Here is a 21,719-nt window from a genome sequence, read left to right as displayed (position 1 = left end):
GGCAGCGGAACTAACATCGCTTTGAACCTCCAAGGAGAGATGATATTAGAAGCAGATGTCTCGCTGTGCTTTAATAAATGACAATCAAGTTTTTACATTCCACTAAATTTGGGGGATTTTTGGCTGTGGGATTTCTCCTGCTTGCTTTTTCTGTTTTTGATTATACAGCAAAGAAAATGGATTCAAAGACGTGGAAATATCCTTCTACATGTCAAGCAGAACATTACTAGCAGGGGGTGATTGGCAGGGCTATGGCGCACACTGCCCTGTTTATTTAAAGGCAATAAAACCCAGTATGTTCACCATTATTAAAGTAGATCACTTATTTATTTATTTATTTATTATTTTATTGGGGCTGTCAAGTCTTTACAGGCTACATCAGCCCCTGTATTTATCAGTTTCTCTTCCATACATATTATATGTACATATGGGGCTGCACAATACTGGTATTCTTGTAGCGTGTCTTTTCCACATGAACTCTGACTTCTCATGTTTGCTTCTCGCAGCTGTTTCCTCGCAACAGTCCCTGTCCATATCTGGTCTTCTCAGTGAAGGATTTCTTACCTAAGATTTGCCAACACTGCGTGTACTTCTCTCCCAGTAAGGGTTAGCCAGCTTTAAACTTTGTGGATCTCCACTGGACGGAAAGGTTTGCGTTCCCAGTCTCAATGTGGCTGTTTCTACAGAGTAATGTAACTTTGAATGGTCCACAAATAGTAACTTCACTCTACTGCTGTTTACACAATAACTAGTGGTCCTCACTCATCAATGAGTGGGCAAATTTAGACATGGGAGCCAGTCAATTCGAGTAAAATTGTAACTGACAAGGGATAAAACCAATGGATTGTGCTGGGATGCGACTCTATAGGTGTGATTGGTTGCGCTTATAGACCAGCCCTTATTCGCTTGACCAATTAATGAAAGCTAAAGGTAACCGACAGTTACTTCGGCCAATTATAACGTTGGACTTCCCGGTAGGTGGGTCTCCGTGTAGAGGGGTGGGGTGTTCGAGGTCATTCAGTCCCTCTCTGATTCACTCTATCGGCGTGTGTGTGTGTTGAGGGAACGGGTAGTTGGAGTAAGGAATCGCCGGGCGCTAGTGCATCACGAATGCTTTTTTTTGGGAAAGAAACGCCGCTGAAAAATTACACCACAGACCGAAGAAGCGACCCCCGGTGACGACTTCTGTGAAAAGAATCTTTTCAACGCAGCGACTGCGCCACACGCACAGCCAGGCAAACGCAGCCGGGCTATCAAATGTTAGCCTACTAGCATCCCTGAAAACAGACGGGATCAAGGTGTTGATAGCTAGCCTCCCAGCTAATTGCCCATCAGCTAGCATCCTCAGCGGTAGCATCATTAGCTCGTTTCTCCTCGCGCACGTCGAGACCTCGCCATCGCTCGTGGCGGTCCCTTTTAGGTCGCGGCAATCAAATCCGACACTGAGACAAAAACAGAGAGCGGTTCCTCCTCACTGGTGCTGGAGACGGCGTCTGCGTTGCATTAGTTGACACCATCACACCCAACCTCCCAACCCCATCACCTCTGCCCCTCTTCCTCCACCCGAAACACTGGAAATCCACAAGCGGCCGGGTAGCGGCGAGGGGCCGGCGAAGCTGGGGGTGGTAACGCTACCGGACTCGCAGGGAGTCACAGCGGCTACAGACAAGCACAGCCGTGGGGATCTACCGACAAGTATGGACGGGCTGGCCGTGGAAGTTCGCGGCTCGAACGGGGCCTTCTACAAGGTAACCAGGTTACAAACGTAGTTTCTAGCTGTCCCAGTTAAAGTTTTGTTTCCTTCTCAAAACGTTAGGTTTCGCTCTTCTGAGCTCAGCTCTCGCTAACTGGTACTCTGCTAATGCTAGCGTGGGTCCACTCCTGACGAACAGGGATGGTTTTGCGTTCAATTAGGGTTGGCCATTGTGGGGTAGGCAGCTAGCCGTAGCTAGCAGTTAGGCTAGGCACACTTGACATCACCATGCATGGCCTATGTGTGTTCATTTTTTTTTTTATCACATGTCAGCGTGAAAACACGCTGTAAACCGTTTTGAAGCGACACACGGCAGGTCCGCTAATGAAACCCTGGATGGAAACATTTAAAAAGGGCAGCGAGCTGCTGATCAGACAGCTGTTGTGCAGCTCCTACGTGCAAGTGTGATGTGATGCTACATCAAAGCTCACATTCTTCATAATTGCTTTGTAGCCCAGCCCAGGTTTCAGCTACAGCGCTGTACGGCGTGTCTCATGTTTATTGCCCTGACTGACGCTTTTGGTTTCAATTCTGCCTGATTTTAAACAGAAAGATCACTTTCACATGCAGACACATGACTTCAGGTCTTTGTTGTTGCTGTGTCACAGCTTGTTTACGACGTAACATTAAGATGGCAGCCAAACTATACTATCAAGTATGTTTTGGTTTGTTTTTTTTCTCAGATGTCTTAAGTGATCAGGCTCACAGGTTTGGGTCTGTGAGAGAGATTGTAAGGTTTAAGGGGCAGCTTCAGCCTGAGGAGACATTAAACCGTTTTGGGGGACAGGGAAATAAACCCTACTCACCCTCACCACCTCTGTCTAGTTTTAGAGAACATCTTTGATTCAGCTTTTTGGATAGCCCATTTCTTTGCCTGTGTCTTCAGTCTTTTTTTTCCTCAACCTTTCAGCTGGCCGGTCGAGCACATGATGGGTTAGTGATGACCCTATATTTACCCTCCTCATGCTGCCTCACCTGTTGTTCTGTTTTACGGGGTGACAGTTTGGCTCTGGCGTCAAACACTTTCCACGAAACTCTGCTGTGTCCATTATTTCACAGCTCTTTCGGCGGATGTCATTGACACATAGCTGCGATTCTCTTTAGTGTATATTTTTGCCCTTGATGGAGGTGAGTGGGGTGAAAGCTTTGCTACTTTCCTCCTTTCCTGTCGTGATTGGCACATGGGTATAAAAGGATTTTATTCAATTCCACCACCATTCACCCCGTTACCACTTTATTGTTTTCTGTTGAGCTATGAATGGGCATCATGTTTATTAAACTGTCAGGAAAGTGGCACTCTATATGGTTTTCTTTGCAGCAGAAAACACAATGGGAAAACTGAGAAGACTAATTTTTAAAAATTGTGACATTCCCTTTTTTTCCTACGTCACTGAAGCTTGTGCATTAAACTGCCTTCTTTTCATCTATTTATATTTCATTATAAGCCGAGTCTGATCAGAGGCTGGTTATATTAAAAAATCTGTGAGAGGAATGTTGCAGACCTGGCATCTTTTCTCCAAATGGTCTTAGTGACCACATGTGTGTGCTGGCCTAATGCTGAAGTGTGGACACGGGCAACTGTAGTAAAAACCTAGCAGTGCCTTGTGTAAGGGGCAGTTAACCTGACAGAGCATGCACACAGCTGTCTCACCACATGTGACCTGTGGAAACTAAAGGGTGATTACCTTTTAACTCCGATCGGTTGGCATTGCTGACTTCTGTGATAAAGGCCAATCGGCTCTGAAGCTGGAACCCTGCGATGATGTATAGTATAGAGGGATGGATGGTGGGAATGCTAACCAGGACCTTCTCAAAACTGAGGCAGTGGTGGTTAGCATTAATATCTGAGAGTAGACGGCAAAAAAATAAAAATGGTGTGACATCTATGCAAACAAAACAATCAAAAGTGGCTTTAGAAAAGTTTAACGTGGTATCATGTTTCTGTCTTCCTGTATCTTGATTCCCGCGTGGAGCTTATGTGTTCTCAGCATTTCTGTACCCAGGGCGCACACCCACACTTTGTTAAATTATTTAATAATTCATGCTATACGTACTTTGTGACAGTAAATAATGGAGCACAAATCAGTTGCATCTCCAGTAATTGTCTTGTCTTCGATTGAAGGTAGAGACTGTTTTCTTAATTTCTGCTCTGCAGCCTTGATGAGCTACAGTGTAGCAGGTACTGGTGAAAGATGCCCCTCCAACACCAGAACCAGAACTATGTCACTGTTTGCTGCAGTCTAAGTCAGCAGGGTTGGATTTTGTCCTATAGCCGGATGACATAAAACTGCTGCAACAGTGACTTGACCATCTAGCTGTAGGGAAACTTGAAACAGAAAGGATCAAAGGGCAAACTTTGAAATAAAAATGAATCTTGAAATTTATACTTAAATTAATTTTTTGATAGGTATTTTTGTTTTTAATTCATAATCAATGAGAAACAAAATACTGAGGTATAAATTTATACCTCAGTATTTTGGAGCATCAGGATCTCCCTCGTGTCTAAACATTGATTTTATCCAGGTTCAGTTCAACATTAGCATCTTTCCAGCAGGTGAATCCCCACCCCCCACAGTACAAACCATCAAGAATACTTGTACAACCCCTCTGTCCCATATATGGTCGTGTCACACCGAGAGACGTGACACACCCACACCACAAATGGGGAGTAGGTTGCTTAAAATTGATGGCATGCTGAGACAGATCTGTGGACAGCCATGATGGACGAGTAGTAGGTTCAAGTGATCTCTCGTAATGGGCAGGCAAATGATTGTCCCCTATAGGCTGGCCCGGATGCCTGTACATGCACTCATTTGAACAGTCCTGTGTAAAATTGTCTTTAAATCTCACACACAAACACACAGTGAAGAGGGCTCGCTTCTGGATTTTAATTCTGTTGTTGTTTGCGCGTGTGTGTGTATGTGTGAGAGAGAGGGAGTGAGCGTGTGTGTGAGAGATTTCCCGGCTGTCTGTGCTGTCAGGAGGAGTCAGTGTTCCTCGTCACTTTATCCAACACAGAATTCACAGCCAGAGAATTGTGTCAGCGATGTGATGTCTTGGCTTCTAAAAAAGCCCAAGATGCGCTTTTTTTTTCCCTTTTTGTATTTCCAGTCACAGTATCGGTCTAACATTGCTCACAGCCGCCTGTGTTGTTTACATGCATACAAAAAAAAATCAAATGCTCACAGGCCCACCCATCTGTCTTTCTGTTGTGCATTCATGGGAATAAAAATTCTCTCTTTTGTCTTTTAGGGTTATATCAAAGATGTCCACGAAGACTCGCTCACAATTGTGTTTGAAAACAAGTAAGTATGCTCTTCCTGTGCACCTCTCCCGTTTAGCCTTAGCCGCAGTATGCCTGGTTTAGGATGTTGCAAGGCATCAAAAATTGTCCTATTCAGCACCTGTGTTTGGCATGCAGCTGTCCATACATGTCTCTAACAGTTTTTTCACCTCCTGCTCTAACCCCCACCTCTCGCACCACCACCCTGGTGGCATGCTTTCCTATATTCCAAGCCCCACCTACTGTCCCCTTCTACCACTCTTCCACCACCCAACTCATCCCTCTTTATCTACTTGGCTCAGCATGTAGATCAGGGAGCTCCTAAAAATAGTGACCCATGGTATGTGCTTCGGGAGGGGTGGCAACAGGGTGCCCTGTGTCATTTTTGGGATCCTTCCTTCCTTCTCCTTTTACTTTTCCTTAGCACACGTAGGTGTTGGAGCAGCTGGTTGTATAAGATGGTGAATGAACTGTACACGTTTTTGGTCTATAGTGAAAGATGAGACCCATTTGGGGTCACCACAATTTAGTTGTGAAAGAAAATCAATGAAAAAAAATCATTTTTTTTTTTTAAACTGTCATTTTCTGTTGTTTGTCATTAGAATATAAATGTTAAAAAAAGATGACTCATTTTGAAGGGTCCTTACTCCTTATTCTAAAAGGCATTGAATTCATCAATCTAAAAATAAATCTTTAATAGAAGCAAAAGGTCTTACGTAAATCCATCAAAGGTCTTAAAAAGAATTAAGACTTGGTTAGTGGATAATATTTTTTGTTCTGATATTGACTGATTTAAATTTGCACTGAAAATCGTGACTTGGTTGCTTAAAGCAGATGCACTTTGCTGTCTGCTATCTACCAACAGAATGAATGGGGAGGCAAAACTGATGAAAATATCAAACTATTCAACCAAGTGTTTCAGGTTTAAGTTTACTACACATTTGAGCCACAAGGCAATCAGAAATACTTCATATAAAATGTAACAGTCTATGAGCTAAGTTGAGAAGCATGAGACGGTGTAAGGGCACTTATAATTAAATTTATGGTTTAAATTTAACCAATAAAACAATTAGAAAAGGAGTAAAGGTAAAGCACAATTTAAGAAGTTAGTTATTAATTTATTTAATAGTGGTAAACAAAGTGCCTCAGGCTTGATTTGAAAGGTCTGAGTTGCAGCAGACCTGCAGTTTCTGGGAGTTCATTGATAATTTGTTCAGTATAAAAACTAAACACTTCATCTCCATGTTTAATTTTGACTGAGCATAAATGAAACTGGCCCTTGATGACCTGCAGAGTCTGTATGGTTCATAATGTAGCAACTGAAATGTTCCTTACATGTGAATTATACGTCTGCGTCAGATCTGCGTCGTAACCTGTGCCATTAACCCTCTACCACAACTTAAGGATGGGAAGTAGTCTTAAGTCAAGCTTTAGCCGTCAACCCATCAAGGCTTTATAAACCAGCGGCTTTCAGATAACTTCTTTGTTTTGGCATCTTGGGAGCCAAGGTAGTGAAATTCTGTGCAGGTTACCAGTTTGAGATATTCCAAGCCAACGAGTGAACCACACAAGTCAAATACCCTATGCCTCTAACTCAAAGAAAGTGAGGTTATTTTTAATTGAATTTAGAATAACTGAAAGTCTTATGAAAATCTGGACTCTAACCTTTCTTAATCTGAAAGGATTCTGCTTTAATAGAGTGGCGTTCACAGCTGCAAGCCTTTCAATGGACTGGACTGAATGAATATTTGTTTCTCTGTTTATCACACATGAAGGCAAAATCAATTGTGCAGCTGATAAAGATGAAATAGACTATTATTTTTTTTAAAACTTTATTTAACCAGGAAGTGAAGTGCTTGATAAGCCTCTTGCCAGAGTTCCTGATATCTAATTGGCCAATTACATGGCAGCAAGTAAATTTATATAAGCATTTAGACTTTGTCAGGTAACCTGGTGAAGTTGGAGCGTTTGAATGGGAGATGAAAGGTGATTTAAGTGATTTTTTTTTTTAACATGGTTTGTGCTAGATGGGCTGTTCTGAGCATTTCACAAACTGCTCATCTACTGGTATATTCCTCACAGCCATCTTTAGGCTTTACAGAGACTGGTCAGAAAAAGTAAATATTCAGTGACCCAATGCAAGAGGTTTTTGTTTTGTCTTTGTTTTTTTGTGTGTGACCTTAATCAGCCTTACTGGACAGAGCAGTGAAGAGTGACAGGAAAGCGGAGGGAGCGAGGGAGAGGAGAAAGGGGAAGACATGTGGCAAAGGGCCACATGTGTGTCAGACTCAAATCCGGCCGTTCGCCCTGCTCGTCCCGGTGCAAGAGGCCTTTGGGTGAAAATGCTTTGTTGAAATCAGAAGACAATGGCCAGATTGTTACACAACAATAGAATGGCAACAGTAACTAGTAATAACTGCTTGTTCAAGCAAGGTATGCAGAATAGCATAAGTTGATGAACCTTGAAGCACACAGGCTACAGCAGCAGAAGACAACACCAGGTGCAACTCCTGCCAGCTAAGAACAGGAAACTGAGGCTGCAGTTAGCACAGGCTGACCAATGGCTGATTAGAGAAAATTGGAAAATCACTGCGGAGGATTTGGTAGGGCATAAACAAAAGGATGGATCCCATCCTGCCTTGTGTCAGGGAGTCTAACCCAATATTAGCAAGGTGTATCAAAGAGAGTGGCTGGTGAGTGTGGTTTGGTTGGTTTGTTGTAGCTCAAGTACAAGTACAACAAGTACAGCTGGATTTTGTGCTTTTGTTGTTCTATTACACAAACATGGTTTGTTTTGTCATAGATGTTAAAGCATTGTTGCTACTTTCTATAATAAAAGCTCCACCCACACCACATAATACATACCACATAATAAAGCTCCACCCACCAAAACCAAAACAAAACACAAAGGAGGAAGTCCTATAAAAACTTAGTTGAGAGATCAAACTGAATGAGCTGCTATATACTGTATAATAATCTCAAGCTTTAGGTTTTGTAAGTCTTTCACTTTTCTGCTTCTGAGTCATTTTCAAATTCTTGTTGAGTGTAAAATGACAACTTTTCCACTTGCTGACCAGCCACAGTCCCTGGGCTTCCTCATTAAGCCTAATGAACCTTTAAAACTGTTATTGTTATTATGTCTGTAAATGTGCTACACAGCAGTGAGTGGGTAATATGTACCCATACCATTACAATCCGAGTGTGACGTGACTTAGAAGAGCTTCAGCCAACAGCGTTTCATTTACCTGTGATTGTCAGTAGGTTGACAAGTGTTTTGTCTCCTCCACAGCTGGCAGCCAGAGAGACAGTTGCCCTTCAGCGACGTGCGGTTGCCTCCTCCAGCCGACTATCACAAGGAAATTGGTGAAGGAGAGGAGGTGGAGGTGAGGCCTGGCTCTTTGCATATGTCTGACTCAGCTCATACACATAAATTTTCCGACCTTATGTCTCAAGGCCTTGTTTTTCACTCCGACAGTCGGATAATTATTCGCCGATACTTTTCACCTGTCGTTTCAAAAATCCTGGAAAATTCTGAAGTCTTTGATAGGTACACATTTTAGGTCACATATACTTTTTTCCACATTATTAATTGGAAGTACTTACAGTTTATGTTATGTGATGTATATTATCACATAGTCTGCTATACACCCAGTGATTTCAGACATGACCAGAGTTCCTGAGGCTCATTTAAAAAGCCTGAAGTTTGAATCATGGATCTTGATATAATGATTAAATACTTTACAGGTCACATCTAAAACACACTGTATATAAAATGTGCGCATACATGTTTCTATTGCTGTGGGTGATGTTGTATTCAGACCCAATAAAAGGGTTTTTGACCATTTCTCTAACAGCCAATGAAAGAAGCAGCTCCTTCCAAAGTTAAACCGCTAGCTGGAATCATTTAACAGTAACAAACAGGAAGTTGTATAAAAAGCATCAAATACTGTGTGGCAGAGTTTATTGGACTGTTGAATGTGTGCTTATCCATCAAGAAACTGTTTAAATGATGTGTTGTGTTCAGGCTTTTATAAACATGGTTTGGTCTGCAGTTTTTTACGAAGGGCTTAAAAAGCATTTCTAAAACGATAGCATAGATCCAGCCCACACGCTTCTTACAGAGTGACATAGTTAAATTTGAATTTTTGTCACTAATGTGAGTTTAACAATCCTGACTGAGATCTGAGGACCCTGCAGATCATTTAAGTGTTGCATTTGATTTTGTTTTGAAATGTCTCCATAACTGAAACACGTCCCAGTTGTGGAGACCTCTCATCTGCATCTATTTAGCATTAGAATTTGTTTTTGTTTTCATGGAAATGCAAGTTTAAGAACACATGGCTCTAGATAAAAAGTACCAGAAATGTCTCGTTGCAACAGTTTTTTAAGGTGTGCCAAAAATCTTTTAAAGTTGGGACCATGGGAATTAAAGCTGTGGAATCCACATAATATTAGTGGGAGCTGTTCATACAAGTGTTTCGTTAAGTTTTTTACTAACCACTAAACTAATACCCGAGCTGTCTTGGGTTAAATTAGTCCCATTCAAAGTCAAACAGCTTCATTCTCTCTTTTCAAGGTGATGCTTTTTATTTATTTATTTGATTTTTTGTCTTTTTTTTATTTTAAAGTGGATGAGCGTGTTTCTGTCTTTTGTCTGTGGTTCAGCTTTTATTCGCTGTCTCTCCAGGTTTACTCCAGGGCCAACGAACAGGAGCCATGCGGCTGGTGGCTGGCGCGGGTCAGAATGATGAAGGGAGAAGTAAGTGTTTGCTGAGAGTAAATCTTTGAACAAGTGAGATAAACACACAAACTGAAATTATATTTCCTGCTCTTATATAATAAAGCAAGAGTGACTGGTATGTATAACATATCTATCTACCTTTGAGTTTCAAGCCCTGTTTGAACGTCTGCCCATCATTAGACAACACTTCCATACATTTTAATACACAGTTGTTCTTTTAATCCAGCATAATCTTTGTTTTGTGGATATGTTGAAAACTCAATAGTTACTTCCTGTTTCTAAGTTCCCAAGGCTTTCACTGAGCTGTTTAGCTGAAAGGAACTATCATAATTGAGAAGACGATATCACGCAGCGGTGATAGAATCCACCTAGGTCGGCTTCCTCTCTGTTTATTAATCAGTAAGCAGTCGTCTTTCACTTTGCCTCTGGCTGCACTGCCAGCAAGTCTTTATGGAGCTCTGAGTACTGCAGTATGCTGTGTGTAAAATAAATATAGGCCAGTAGTAAGAGCTTGTCCTAATCGACTCTGACATTGTACATTCAAATTACCTGTCCCGTTCACTCTGTGTGTCTTCTGCATCCTGACCTATTGTGTCAAAGTGGATTTGCACGGGACCAGTCTTTTTAAAATTTTTCAGATAATTACAAGGAGCTCTGACTCTCAGGCACCAGCTGCAGGTTGAATAGTGGGTCAGTGGGATATGGAAAGGACAGCTATGCAGGGCTAATGTGCCAAGGGAGCTGCTGCTGCTGTAGTGCTGTTATTTGGAGCAGTCTGATAAGAGCCTGCAGGAATGTCTAGCTTTGACTGATGGCTTTAATTCAGTCCTTTGAGCGTGGAGTGTGCAGCGTTGGTCTTGCTGCTGCACTCTTTCTGCACTACTTCCCATCCTTTGTCTAATACTTTGTTGTGTTTTTCTTTTTGCAACAGAGTGTAGTTTTATTAGCAGCAAGACGCAGAGATGCATCTCGAGACATCTTTGACTCCATCGGAGCTTTATATATCTGTGCTTTTGTCTACTTTATTAAAAATCTGTATCTTCCGTGTTGTTTTCAGTTCTATGTGATCGAATATGCGGCGTGCGACGCCACGTACAACGAGATAGTCACGTCAGAGCGCATCAGGCCTCTAAACCCCAACAGCCCTGCCTCTCGAAACACCTTCCACAAGATCCCCATCCCCGTCCCAGAAGACCTGAGGGACATGTGAGTCCTGCATATAAACAGTCCCTCACTCATGCCTCTACACGTCCAAGTACTTTGCTCGCTTAGAGTTCTCATATGTTGTCAGCAATCATGCGTGTAATGATGATTCAGTGCTGCCAAACGAATAACGACATCGACTCTGCTCTGGATTGTTTTATCGACAGCTGTGCAAACGACAACATTCACAAAGACTTCAGGAAAGCAATCGGAGCCAACTGCATCTTCTACAGTGCCCAAACACATGAGCTCATCGTGCTGGTTAGTACTCTGAACACACACTTGAGCAGACGCCTCATGATCAAGTTAATGGCCTTGTTTTATGTCATCACGTGAAGAAATGATGCAAAAAATCTCACTCGCAAATGTGAACATCAGGGAAGGCAGGCAGACGAAGAGATGTGAATCCAGATAATGCTGCTAACATAATATGCACAAAAGTACTGTACCGTATACACACACTGCTACTTTGTGACTGAGTGTGTAGACGTTCATTCACAAATGTTTGTAAAGGCTATAGGACTGTATACTTCTGCTAATGCTAAACGCTGTAGAGAATAGCGGTGAATGACTTAGCCTTCTGTATTAAAGAAATATAAGAGATCCCCTGAAAGTAAACAGTATTAAGTCGAGCTCACTACATGACTAATTTTTAAAAACATCTTAAAATCCAAACTCCTGGATGCTTGGTCCCAGCGTAGGGATATTTGAATCATGGGATAATTCAACTACAACTTTTTCATAGTGACGGCGAAGAGTTTACATTTCAGCTCCAGAAAGAGCATTTTAGCAGTGCTTTGGATTGTGGTCAATAAAGAGAAGTGTGAATCCTAAATTGCAAAGACCTTAAGTCTTATAACTTTGCTAGAGTTGAATAGCTTTACCAGAAAAAAGTCTGGCCACACAGCAGCCATTCTGCAATGCTTTATTTGGGCAGTTATTTTAAAGCATTATCTCAATTAAAAAAACCATCTATGGACCTGCTAGAGAACTCTGATAAAAGCCGCTTAAAAATGTGAAGCCTTCAGCCCCAAATAAACTTTTAAAAACCTTTTTGTTAATTTCCCTCTCCTTAAAGTTTGACTTCTACCACCATCTTTACCGCTGTAGAATTAACCCAGTTTTCAGTTCAGGGCTCTCTAATAAGGGGTTCATGCACTACACGTCCCGGATGATTGTCTGTTGTGGTTTAGGAACATGTTTTCAAAGCATTTCTTGCTCTGGGCATTGAATGTCTGTTCTGTCTGGATCGTCTTTACGAGTCGGTTATGGCTTTTGTTGTATTAGTTTACCTGATTCTGAACCTTTGTTGCCTTGTGTGTCTTATGTTGTGTCTTCAGTCCACAAATGAAACCACAGTAAAGCGTGCAGCTCTTCTGAGCGACATGCATTTCCGGAGCATCCGTACCAAGCTTATGCTAATGTCCCGCAATGAAGAAGCCACCAAACATTTGGAGGTAATACATTCTGTCAACTACATGTGTCTCCCTGATCATTTCAATCCTAGCCATGCATCTTGGCAAGCAACCTTGCGTTTCCCCTCTCCTAGACAAGTAAGCAGTTAGCATCGGCGTACCAAGAGGAGGTGAGGGTCAGGGAGGACCTGATGGGCCTCGCCATCGGCTCCCACGGTGCCAACATCCAGCAAGCGAGGAAGGTGCCTGGTGTTACAGCGATCGAGCTGGAGGAGGAAAGCTGCACGTTCAGGATCTATGGAGAGGTACGCTGGTTAAGGAGGCTTTCTGCTGCAGTTTTTGGAGAAGCAAGCAGGAGAAAACAAATGATCCTTTTTTACATACAGCACTTGACAGTTCACTGTTAGTGGATGTAGGTGGGCAAATATCATCTGAAGCACTGAAACTATAACATTTGTTTGGTTCTCTTTTACTGTTTTAAAACTTTAATCCTGAATGGATCAATGGAATAACAATTCAGTTGAACCATTCAGGCTGTTGCCAGTGTGAGATGGCAATTATAGGCTAATTAGCGACATGAGGTGATTTATTGGTTGCAGGGATGTCTTAAAACATCAGATTATGAGTGATGGATTGAGAATATTGACTCTTCACAGTTTTTGCCAGTGCGTAGAAATGCAGAGAAACTAAACTGCCTGCATGTCAAAGTCTGTGTTCAGATTTGGACTGTGGTCTTAAACTCAATTAGTGTTTACCCTACCGTTGCCAGTCACCCCCGCCTGCCCCAGAAGCCACTGGAGATAATAATTTAAAAACATGCATAATAATAATGAAACATATTTTAATTACTTTATCTAATTAATGTGAAAGTTGCATTAAGCACTAACTTTTTAGATTGTATATTTGGTCACTAGACTTGTGCATGTGGCTGTTATTGAATGAGAGAGGGTAGCACAGCAGGCAGTAGTTAATGAGAACTCGCTAGCTTACAATGAACGGGTAAATGCAGAAGTACTGCAAACATCTGAGTCTGAGCAAAGCTGTCAGAGTCCTGGCTAGAGCAGCACTGCTTCCACAGTGTGTCTGTCTTCCCCCCGACATTCAACCGGTCACAGTAGAGTGCTGCACCTCTCTGAGCCTGGTTCTGTAGGAGGGTTCTTCCTGTTAAAACGGAGTCTTTCCTTCCCACTGTTGCCAAGTGGTTGTTGAAAAGGAGTCATTTGATTCGTGGGATTTTTCTCTGTATTACTGTAGGGTAGAGACACCTGTTGATGTGATTTAGTGCTGTATAAATAAAATTGAAACTTCGTAAGGGCCACGGTTCTTTTTTTTAGTGCAGAATAATGCACTGAAACGGAATTTAATTTTTTGCTGTGCATACTTTCATTTTGGTTCTTATGTGCCGTGCACTGCATTGTTTGTATTGTTACAGACCCCAGAGGCAGTGAAGCAGGCCAGAGAGTATCTCGAGTTCAAGGAAGACTACTTTCAGGTACCCAGGAACCTTGTAGGTGAGTAAACAACATAACATTCCTGAGCTGAGAGTTCATTCTGCTGCTGACATTCTGCTTCATCACCACACCATATTCCTGATTGGAACATTCTTTCTCCCTTTCCGCTTTCCCCGTTGCGCAGGCAAAGTCATCGGCAAAAACGGCAAAGTCATCCAGGAGATTGTGGACAAGTCGGGCGTGGTCCGTGTCAGGATCGAGGGAGACAACGACAAAAAGCTTCCCCGCGAGGAGGTAGGCAGGCAGGGGGCTGGCAGGGACGACACTGCCAGCAGCAAAGAGGTGAATGAACCGATCGGCTGCTCTCCCAGACCCTCCTATAACCTCCCAACCTTCCCCCCTCCACCATCCCCCTTCCCTCGTCTCTCCAATCAGAAAAGCTACTTAACTGCAGCAGCGTGCAAGCGTCCCATGTGCTGTCTGCTTTGTTCGTTCTGCTGCTGCTTTGTAACTTGTTTTGTCACAGAGTTTGCTTTGCTTTCCACACACAGCCCACTGCACAGCATATATGTTATACTGGGCTGGTTAGCCATCTGTTGTCTGATGGGTTGGTATGCTCCTGTTGAGTGTGCAATTTAAGTATATAGTTTCTCTTCAGTTGCTCATTGTTTAAAGTGATGATTATCTGTTTCCTTCAGCTTTTAATTCCTCCTCCTCTCTGCTGTTGTTTCAGGGCATGGTTCCCTTTGTGTTTGTGGGAACCAAGGAGAACATCAGCAACGCTCAGGCTCTGTTGGAGTACCACGTGTCCTATCTCCAGGTTTGTCAGTCTTCCATTTTTACCAGTAGATGGCACCACTGCTTTTTGTTTTTTGTCTTTTTTTGTGACAGAAAAAGATAAAAGCAGTGTATTTTCTGTCTCTGCCACCTCGACTTGATTTGAATACATGTGTTCATCCCACAACAATTATTTCTTCTTCTTTGGGAACGTGGAGTAGGTGTGTATCGGTCACCTGTCTCTCCACTTTCCAGCTCCACATGAGGAAAGCTGCTGAGAGCTCCTTATTTTGCCCTTACCTCATGTGCTTTTATAAATAGCTCCTCTCTACGGGATGGGGTGGAGAGTATGCCTGAGTATAGATTACCAGCTATCTGGACCCTCAGTGTTCAGAAATAACATCAGACCCCCTCCTGTTGCCCCTCACTTCCTTCACATCTCCCTTGAGGTTCAGCTGTCATTGGTGGAGACAGCTGTCACACCGTGAACTGAGACCCCTCTCCCCACCAAATCCTCCTCTAGATCACCCACTTCTAAACTGCCATTAGTCACCACTGCCCACTCATCTACTATTTAAAAAAAAAAAAAGCTTTTAATTTATTGAAGGTGTCATCAAATTTGATAAACTGATACCTTTAAGTTTATCCCTGCTCTCAAGTTGTTTTATTAGAGGGCTGTGGGAGAGGTTATCGGTTTACTGGCTGTTGCTTTTGTGGTATCCTCTCCAGCAAGATGATACAGAGATCCAACCAACTGGACAATCTCTGCTAAACCACTCGGCATCTGTGACTCAAACTGACTGAGAACATGTGAGCAAGCAGACTGTGGAGCTCTTTGTTATCCTTTAGAGATTTAGTAAGGGGGGGGTGCATTTCTAAAAGTGTAAAGGCAGCAGTTTGCTTAAAAAAAAAAAAGAGACTGTAATTGATGGCAGGCATGCCTGTGTCTGTGTGACAGATACAGCTGCTTGTTCAACCCTCGACTATAAATTAATGTTTATCGCAGTCAGCCGGTCCATCTGTTAAGAATCACTAGGTGAACACAAGTGGGTGTTCTGTGAGAATAATCAGGTTGAACTGCACCAATTGCTGCCACCTAGTGGTGAGCGGTTATTAAGAGAACCAAAGCAAGGCAAGGCCCACAGCTGATGGGAGCTCTAGGCCTAACAGAATAATCTTGTGCGAGTGGACTCTTGAGTCCTTTCTGTTCGAGGAACAGGCTCTTAAATGCAATTTGTCCCTGACCTGTAGGAGGTGGAGCAGCTGCGCCTTGAGCGCCTGCAGATAGACGAGCAGCTCCGTCAGATCGGGGTTGGGTACCGCGCGCCTACCGGCCGAACCGGGGGCCCTGGTGTTGATCGAGAGAAAGGCTACCTGACAGATGAAAGCACCAATTCACTCCACACTCGAACCTACGGGGGCCGCGGCAGAGGGCGAAGGGCCTCCAACAGCCAGTACTCCGGATATGGTGAGAGTTCAAATTTGACTTTAACGTGCGGTTGTAATAATACAATACAGTAATAGTACAACAGAAGATTCAGTCATGAAATAGATTAAAAACTATTTTTTATTTGATTGTCTACCAAATGCAGGCACAAACTCTGAACTGTCCAATGCCTCTGAGCCAGAGGACCTCACCGAGCGAGACCAGAGGCCCCGTGGAATAGGCAACGATGAGAGGGGATCCCGACGGGGTGGTAGGGGCCGAGGAGCCAACTCAGGACGAGGTCGCGGAGGGCCAGGATCCAAGCCTTCGAACTCAATCAGCTCAGGTAGCCCTCTTTGTTCCTAATGACAGATATGGCATCCCTTTTCTCCCAAAAGATCATAACAAAGAATGGGAAAAGCGATTTTCTTCTCTTTACAGCTGTCTGAAGCCTGAGCTTGCAGCTTACTCTGACTTCTTTATTTATGACTGCTAAGTTTAACATGAACATCCACCTTAGTAACAGTCTATATAAGAACTTTAAGATTAAGAAACCAAATGTATTTTTGGTGCAAGCAGCTACTGAAGATTTCCCGAGAAGCAGCAGGCAAGCACCTTTTTGTAATTGAGCCTGAAAGGCGTGGTCCTCTTAATGAAGTGAAGAGAAAAACCTGAAAAACCTCTAAGCTTCATCCTTCAGTCAGAAAAGGTTTACTGCAGGTCGTTATGTTAAAACTGCAGTCATTAAATATAAGAAACGATACACAAGTGTTAAACTATTGTTTTGTCACCTGAACAGTGCTGAAGGACCCAGACAGTAATCCATACTCCCTGCTGGAGGGTGAAGGAGAGCTGGCTGACGCAGACATCAGTGAAGGCATGGGAGATCGCCGCAGACGATCCCGCCGCCGCCGGAACGACCAGGAGCCCAGTGTCATGGACGCAGCTGCAGAGTCGGACAGCCAGGCCGGCCCGAGCGAGAACGGACTAGGTGAGAGTTGCGGTGTTGCGTTCTCCTTGTTGAAACTTGTTGCCGTGCGTTCGTGGTTAGTCGAGCAGAAATCCGAAACTTTTGGAGGGAGATAATCTACATTTTCTAATTTGACTGTTAGATGAAGAAGCCCGGCCTCAGCGCCGCAACCGAAGCCGCCGCCGCCGTAACCGTGGCAACCGCCCAGAGGGAGGTTCAACCAGCCGTGACAGACAGCCAGAAAGTGGTGAGTTGCTGTCCTTTTACTAGTTTAGCTATTTTACTTTCCACTTGCAGAATGAACACACACCCCCAGCTGCCGTTCTAGCTAACAGACTTCAATGTTTCCAGTGACTGTTGCTGACTACATATCCCGCGCCGAGTCCCAGAGCAGACAGAACCTGCCCCAGAAGGAAAACCACGCTGACCCTGAGCCCAAGGTACAAGCTGACATATGCACAGACAGTATCCCCCCCGATGTTTCGGTTATATATCGGCTACATTTTGCAGTTCATTTTGTCATTTGCGTTCATTCTAAGTGAATGAGGTGATTGATTCACCAGGGGACAGTTCCTCTCACAGAGCAGGCTGAACTTAGCCAGGCTATCTTTGCTTTTGCTGCCATGGTAGAAACTAAAACGCCCCTCAGAGATAATCTCTCACAGCTTTGGTTATCACCTTTCTTTCTTAACGCTACGTTCACCAAGGCAGCAGAGCAGAGCAAGGGCTACTGGAGTTTTAGCTTGTTCATGAGATGAAGCACTCAGGGTGAGGGCAGCTATTATGTACTTAAAAAAGCATAGTTACACCTTGTTCCCCTCCTGCTTGGAGAAAAATGATCTAATTCTGTGTTGAACAAGGCAGTGATCTCAGCTTTAGCTCAGTGACAATTCTCACTTTGATCTACGTTTTGCACCCGCAGGAGAACGGCACCACCGCCAAGAAGGAAGAGCGAACGCCCTCGAAGCGTTCCCCCAGCAAAGGATTGACCTCGGCCAGCGAGACCCTGACCTTGGTCAACGGGGTCTCATAAAGAGACGAGCGAACCCTTGCGAACCCAAGTCTAGAGCAAGACTCCATGGCAAACTCTGTCCCTGCTTGCATTAACTTAAACCTTAAACAGATGAGTGAAAAAGTACCTGACAAAATACCTGAGTTCATACTACGAGAGTGAAAAAGTACAAAAAAACGACAAACGCATCTACTTAAAACCACACGTTAACGGTGTATGCTATCCTATCTATCAGTACTTAGTGCTTATTTAAAAGAAAAAAAAGAGGAAAAAAACAACTAGCTTGCCAAAAAAGAGCTGGTGGATATGACTTGATTTTTAAAAATACTGAAACACGAGAAACAGGACGAGACGTTTATTTTTTTTTGTTGTTGTTGTTGTTTGTTTTTTGTTTTGAACTGTTTGTCTTTATTTCTGTTAATGTTAATTTTGTTCATTGTTTATCACTGGTTTCGACTCGGCGGTCGCTCTCTCAACCAAAACAGACGCATCTCTTTATAACGGTGTTTAAAGTGCACACAGGAGAGATGTAAAGCTGTATGAGCAGACAGTCCGGCTCATGTGACGCCATGTTCGCACACTGAACCTGGGAGTGAAGACGGATTGGAATACAGATAGACATTGTGCCTTGAATTTGAAAAACAAATATATATATATAAACACATAAAATAAAAAAAAACTTGAGTTTTTTTTTTCCATTAAGTTTCTTTTTGAGGGGAAGAAAATGAGAGTTCTTCTTCCAGGTTTTTTTTTTTTTTCTTTCTGTTTTTGGTTTGAAGGAGAGAACAGATCTGTGAGGGAGTGATGAGGAAAAACAAAAACAAAAAAAAGAGGATGCAGAAACAGATGGAGTGGGTGGCCGATGTGAGGAAAATTCAATCTGGTGCCAAACGCGAAATTCAAGGCGCTTGTTCTCATTCCGCGTCGAACGGACGGCGTTAGGGGAGGTAAGTGTGGGGGAATGGAAGAGGAGCGGGGTCGGCGCGTGTGTCTGTCTGTGTGTGAACAGTTGAGACATTTGGCAACAACAAAAATTTTAAACTGAGAGCGGATGACGTGGGGAAAACCTAACGTAGCCCCGAGGGGCGTTGTCACGGCATGTGTCTCTTCCTCCTCTCGCCTGTTTCAGGTCCTTGGAATTGTTCCAGGGCCGGCACCCCGGTGCACCCCCGCAAACAGGATGGGCTGAGACCAGACCGACCGCACACTTGAAGTGTTAAGATTTCGACTTAGAGAGAACTACACCGTGCCTCTTTCTGTGTCAGAGGGGCGGCGGCGCTAGCTTTCAGCCACACTTAGTGTCTTGATTAAAACCACTGCAGTGCACAGCTCCAGACGCACACGAAGGGGGGGAGGGAGCGCGACCACCTTTTCTGGGACGGGTGCTGCTAGTGACGTGGGAAGGGGTGGGGAGAGCCTGGAGACTGCAGACTGTGGGAACGGGACAGCTTAAAATGACATGAGAGCCACACGACACACAGGCCCACATTTACAGGTACACACACACCAGGTCGGCGTGGTCGCCCGCGTAGTGCAAAAGTAGAGGACCGAAAAACTCTGAGCGAGCGAGGTTGTCCGTCTTTTGTACCTGGCGGTTTGGGGTAATTTTTTATTTTTTATTTTCTTTGTTTTCGGCATACGGAGTAAGAGACGGACTCGAAAACCTCAGCGGCTCTCTGCTCATGTTGTTACTGTTGTCTTGGTTGTCGCTCTCAAGTTCTTTTTGTTGCTCTTTCCACATCGTAGAAAATATGAAATAAAAAACTGAAGTGAAATCAACCTCTTCTGTGGAGATGAACTTTGATTTCTCTTGTCTTGTGAGTTTGCAGTCTATTTTTCTAACTTGCATGGCCATTCGAGTAGTAGGTGGTGCCTGTCCTGTGCATGAGGAAAAAAGGGGTGTTGTTAATCTGACTTACAAAGCCATTGTTTCATTCACTAGAATTGCTGCTAATGTACACACTGAATGTCCAACTAACGTAGAAACTCTACCATGAAGAGAGGAAAAAGAACTATTTGTGACTGATTTCTTTTCTTTTTTTTCTCTCTCCCCCTCCAATACTTATATATCTGCCCAGACCCCCAACCCCCACACACACTCTGTTGGCAGGTACGAGTCAGGAAGGGACCGGTTCCTTTTGCTTACAAGTTTTCAGAGTTTCAAAAGTGTTAAAATTGTGAAATTACAAAGGGCGACATTGTGCATGACAAGCAAGCATCCACATGACCAAAGGTTTTGAGAGACAGACGAATGGGAGTGTGGTTGACTCAAGATGACCCAGATGCTGCTGTTTTACATTTCTGCTCACCTGTATGTTGTGTTTTTAGAGGATGATCGAACACTTGAGTATTTGTACCTTGGTTCAGTTGCATGTGTGCGAGTGGAGGATGAAGCCTTGCGTGGTATGTTTGTGTTTACCTTTATACCTCATTGTGTGAGTACTGTATTCCCTAATGTATCTGTATCCCTCGCGTCCTGTTGAAAGACTGCTGCGTGTGTGTGCGTGCGCGCACGTGCGTCTGCGTGGATGCTGGTTGTACAGTCGACTCCTCACTCTGTCAGATTTTGTCTCTGGTTTTCTCACTCATGTTCTGATGGCAATAAAGGACTTTTCATTGTTTGGTATACATTTTTTTTTTCTTTTTAACATATACAGAACAAACCACATTAGATTAGGATGTTATGTTGATGCGAGTGTACTTCAGTCTAATAATTAGGGGACGATCACAGTGGGGTCTTCTGAGTTCTAAAGAAAAATTATGGATGATATAACTGTTCCTACTGCAGTGTTAAATTTGTCCCAGGCTATTTTAAGCAAGCCTATTTTGAATTTAAAGAAGCATCGTCTGTTATTTCCAGTATTTGGTTGGCCATAATCTCACCCCCCCCCCCCCCCCCCCCCTTTCTCCTCCCTCATTTTCATTAAAAAAATAAATAAAAATCTTTTAGGAGTAAATAAGCATAATGAGGTTTAATTAGATATGATGAAAATCTTTCAAAAAACCATTTTTGCACCTGAAAGAACAGATTTTTAAAGGGATTTAAGACCTTGGTTCAAGTCTACCAACCGTTCATGGCAGATAGTCAACCCTCTCTGAGCCTGGTCTTCTCCTGGAGGCGTCTTCCTGTTAAAAAGGTTTTTTTTTTCTCCCCACTGTCACCAAGTGCTTGCTCATAGTGGGTGGTCTGCTGTAATATTTTAAGTTTTTTATTTTACAATATAAAGCATGTTAAGGTGACTTATTGTGATATGGAATAATTAAAGTAAAATACTTTAAATGTCTAATACAGATATGAGACCCCACCCTCTTTTATCTGACCAAATGTTTCTTTAAAACTTGTACTTTTACACAGTAGTGACTCAGCGGGGTATTTACAGCAACATAGTTTTTATTTGCTCGTTGAGCCCCTTCAAATGGTGAGTCATCACCTCTTTAGTGACCGGGTCAGCCCATCTAAAGGATGAGTGCAGATCGCTATAAATGAAAACGCAGCTGATCAAATTTCAAAGCAGAAAGAAACGTGTGATTAAAAGTGCTTGAAATAAACCAAGAAGACAGAAATGTACTATAATACAAGACTATGGCTGCTTTCTTTGATAGACAGCAGCTGTCTGCATTAAAACTGATAGAAGTCACAAGCTTTTAGAGACAGGGTGGTGGAGAAACATCCTTTCATGGTTGTGTT

At 43.2% G+C, this 21,719-nt stretch overlaps 1 protein-coding gene across 2 annotated transcripts; it reads left to right on the top strand.

Moving 5' to 3' along the window:
* Positions 1-1,015: 1,015 nt before the first annotated feature.
* On the top strand, positions 1,016-20,651 carry fxr2 (FMR1 autosomal homolog 2). Of its 2 annotated transcripts, none has more exons than XM_006802609.3 (17): positions 1,016-1,748; positions 5,006-5,058; positions 8,326-8,419; positions 9,724-9,795; positions 10,835-10,983; positions 11,148-11,241; positions 12,321-12,437; positions 12,530-12,700; positions 13,828-13,906; positions 14,031-14,140; positions 14,580-14,666; positions 15,875-16,091; positions 16,216-16,395; positions 16,849-17,040; positions 17,162-17,266; positions 17,371-17,459; positions 17,942-20,651. In XM_006802609.3, exons 1-17 carry the CDS (start codon positions 1,698-1,700, stop codon positions 18,050-18,052), a joined length of 1,971 nt encoding a protein of 656 aa, XP_006802672.2. In that variant the 5' UTR covers positions 1,016-1,697; the 3' UTR covers positions 18,053-20,651. The 2 variants fall into 2 exon arrangements, with proteins under 2 accessions (XP_006802672.2, XP_006802671.2); XM_006802608.3 differs by having other exon boundaries at positions 14,031-14,188.
* The last annotated feature ends 1,068 nt before the right edge of the window (positions 20,652-21,719 follow it).

The sequence above is a fragment of the Neolamprologus brichardi genome, chromosome 3, assembly GCF_056152115.1.
Source record: "Neolamprologus brichardi isolate AB-2024 chromosome 3, ASM5615211v1, whole genome shotgun sequence".
Classification (NCBI taxonomy): domain Eukaryota; kingdom Metazoa; phylum Chordata; class Actinopteri; order Cichliformes; family Cichlidae; genus Neolamprologus; species Neolamprologus brichardi.
Note: the sequence above shows the minus strand (reverse complement) of the source record. Positions and strands in the feature narration are given on the sequence as shown.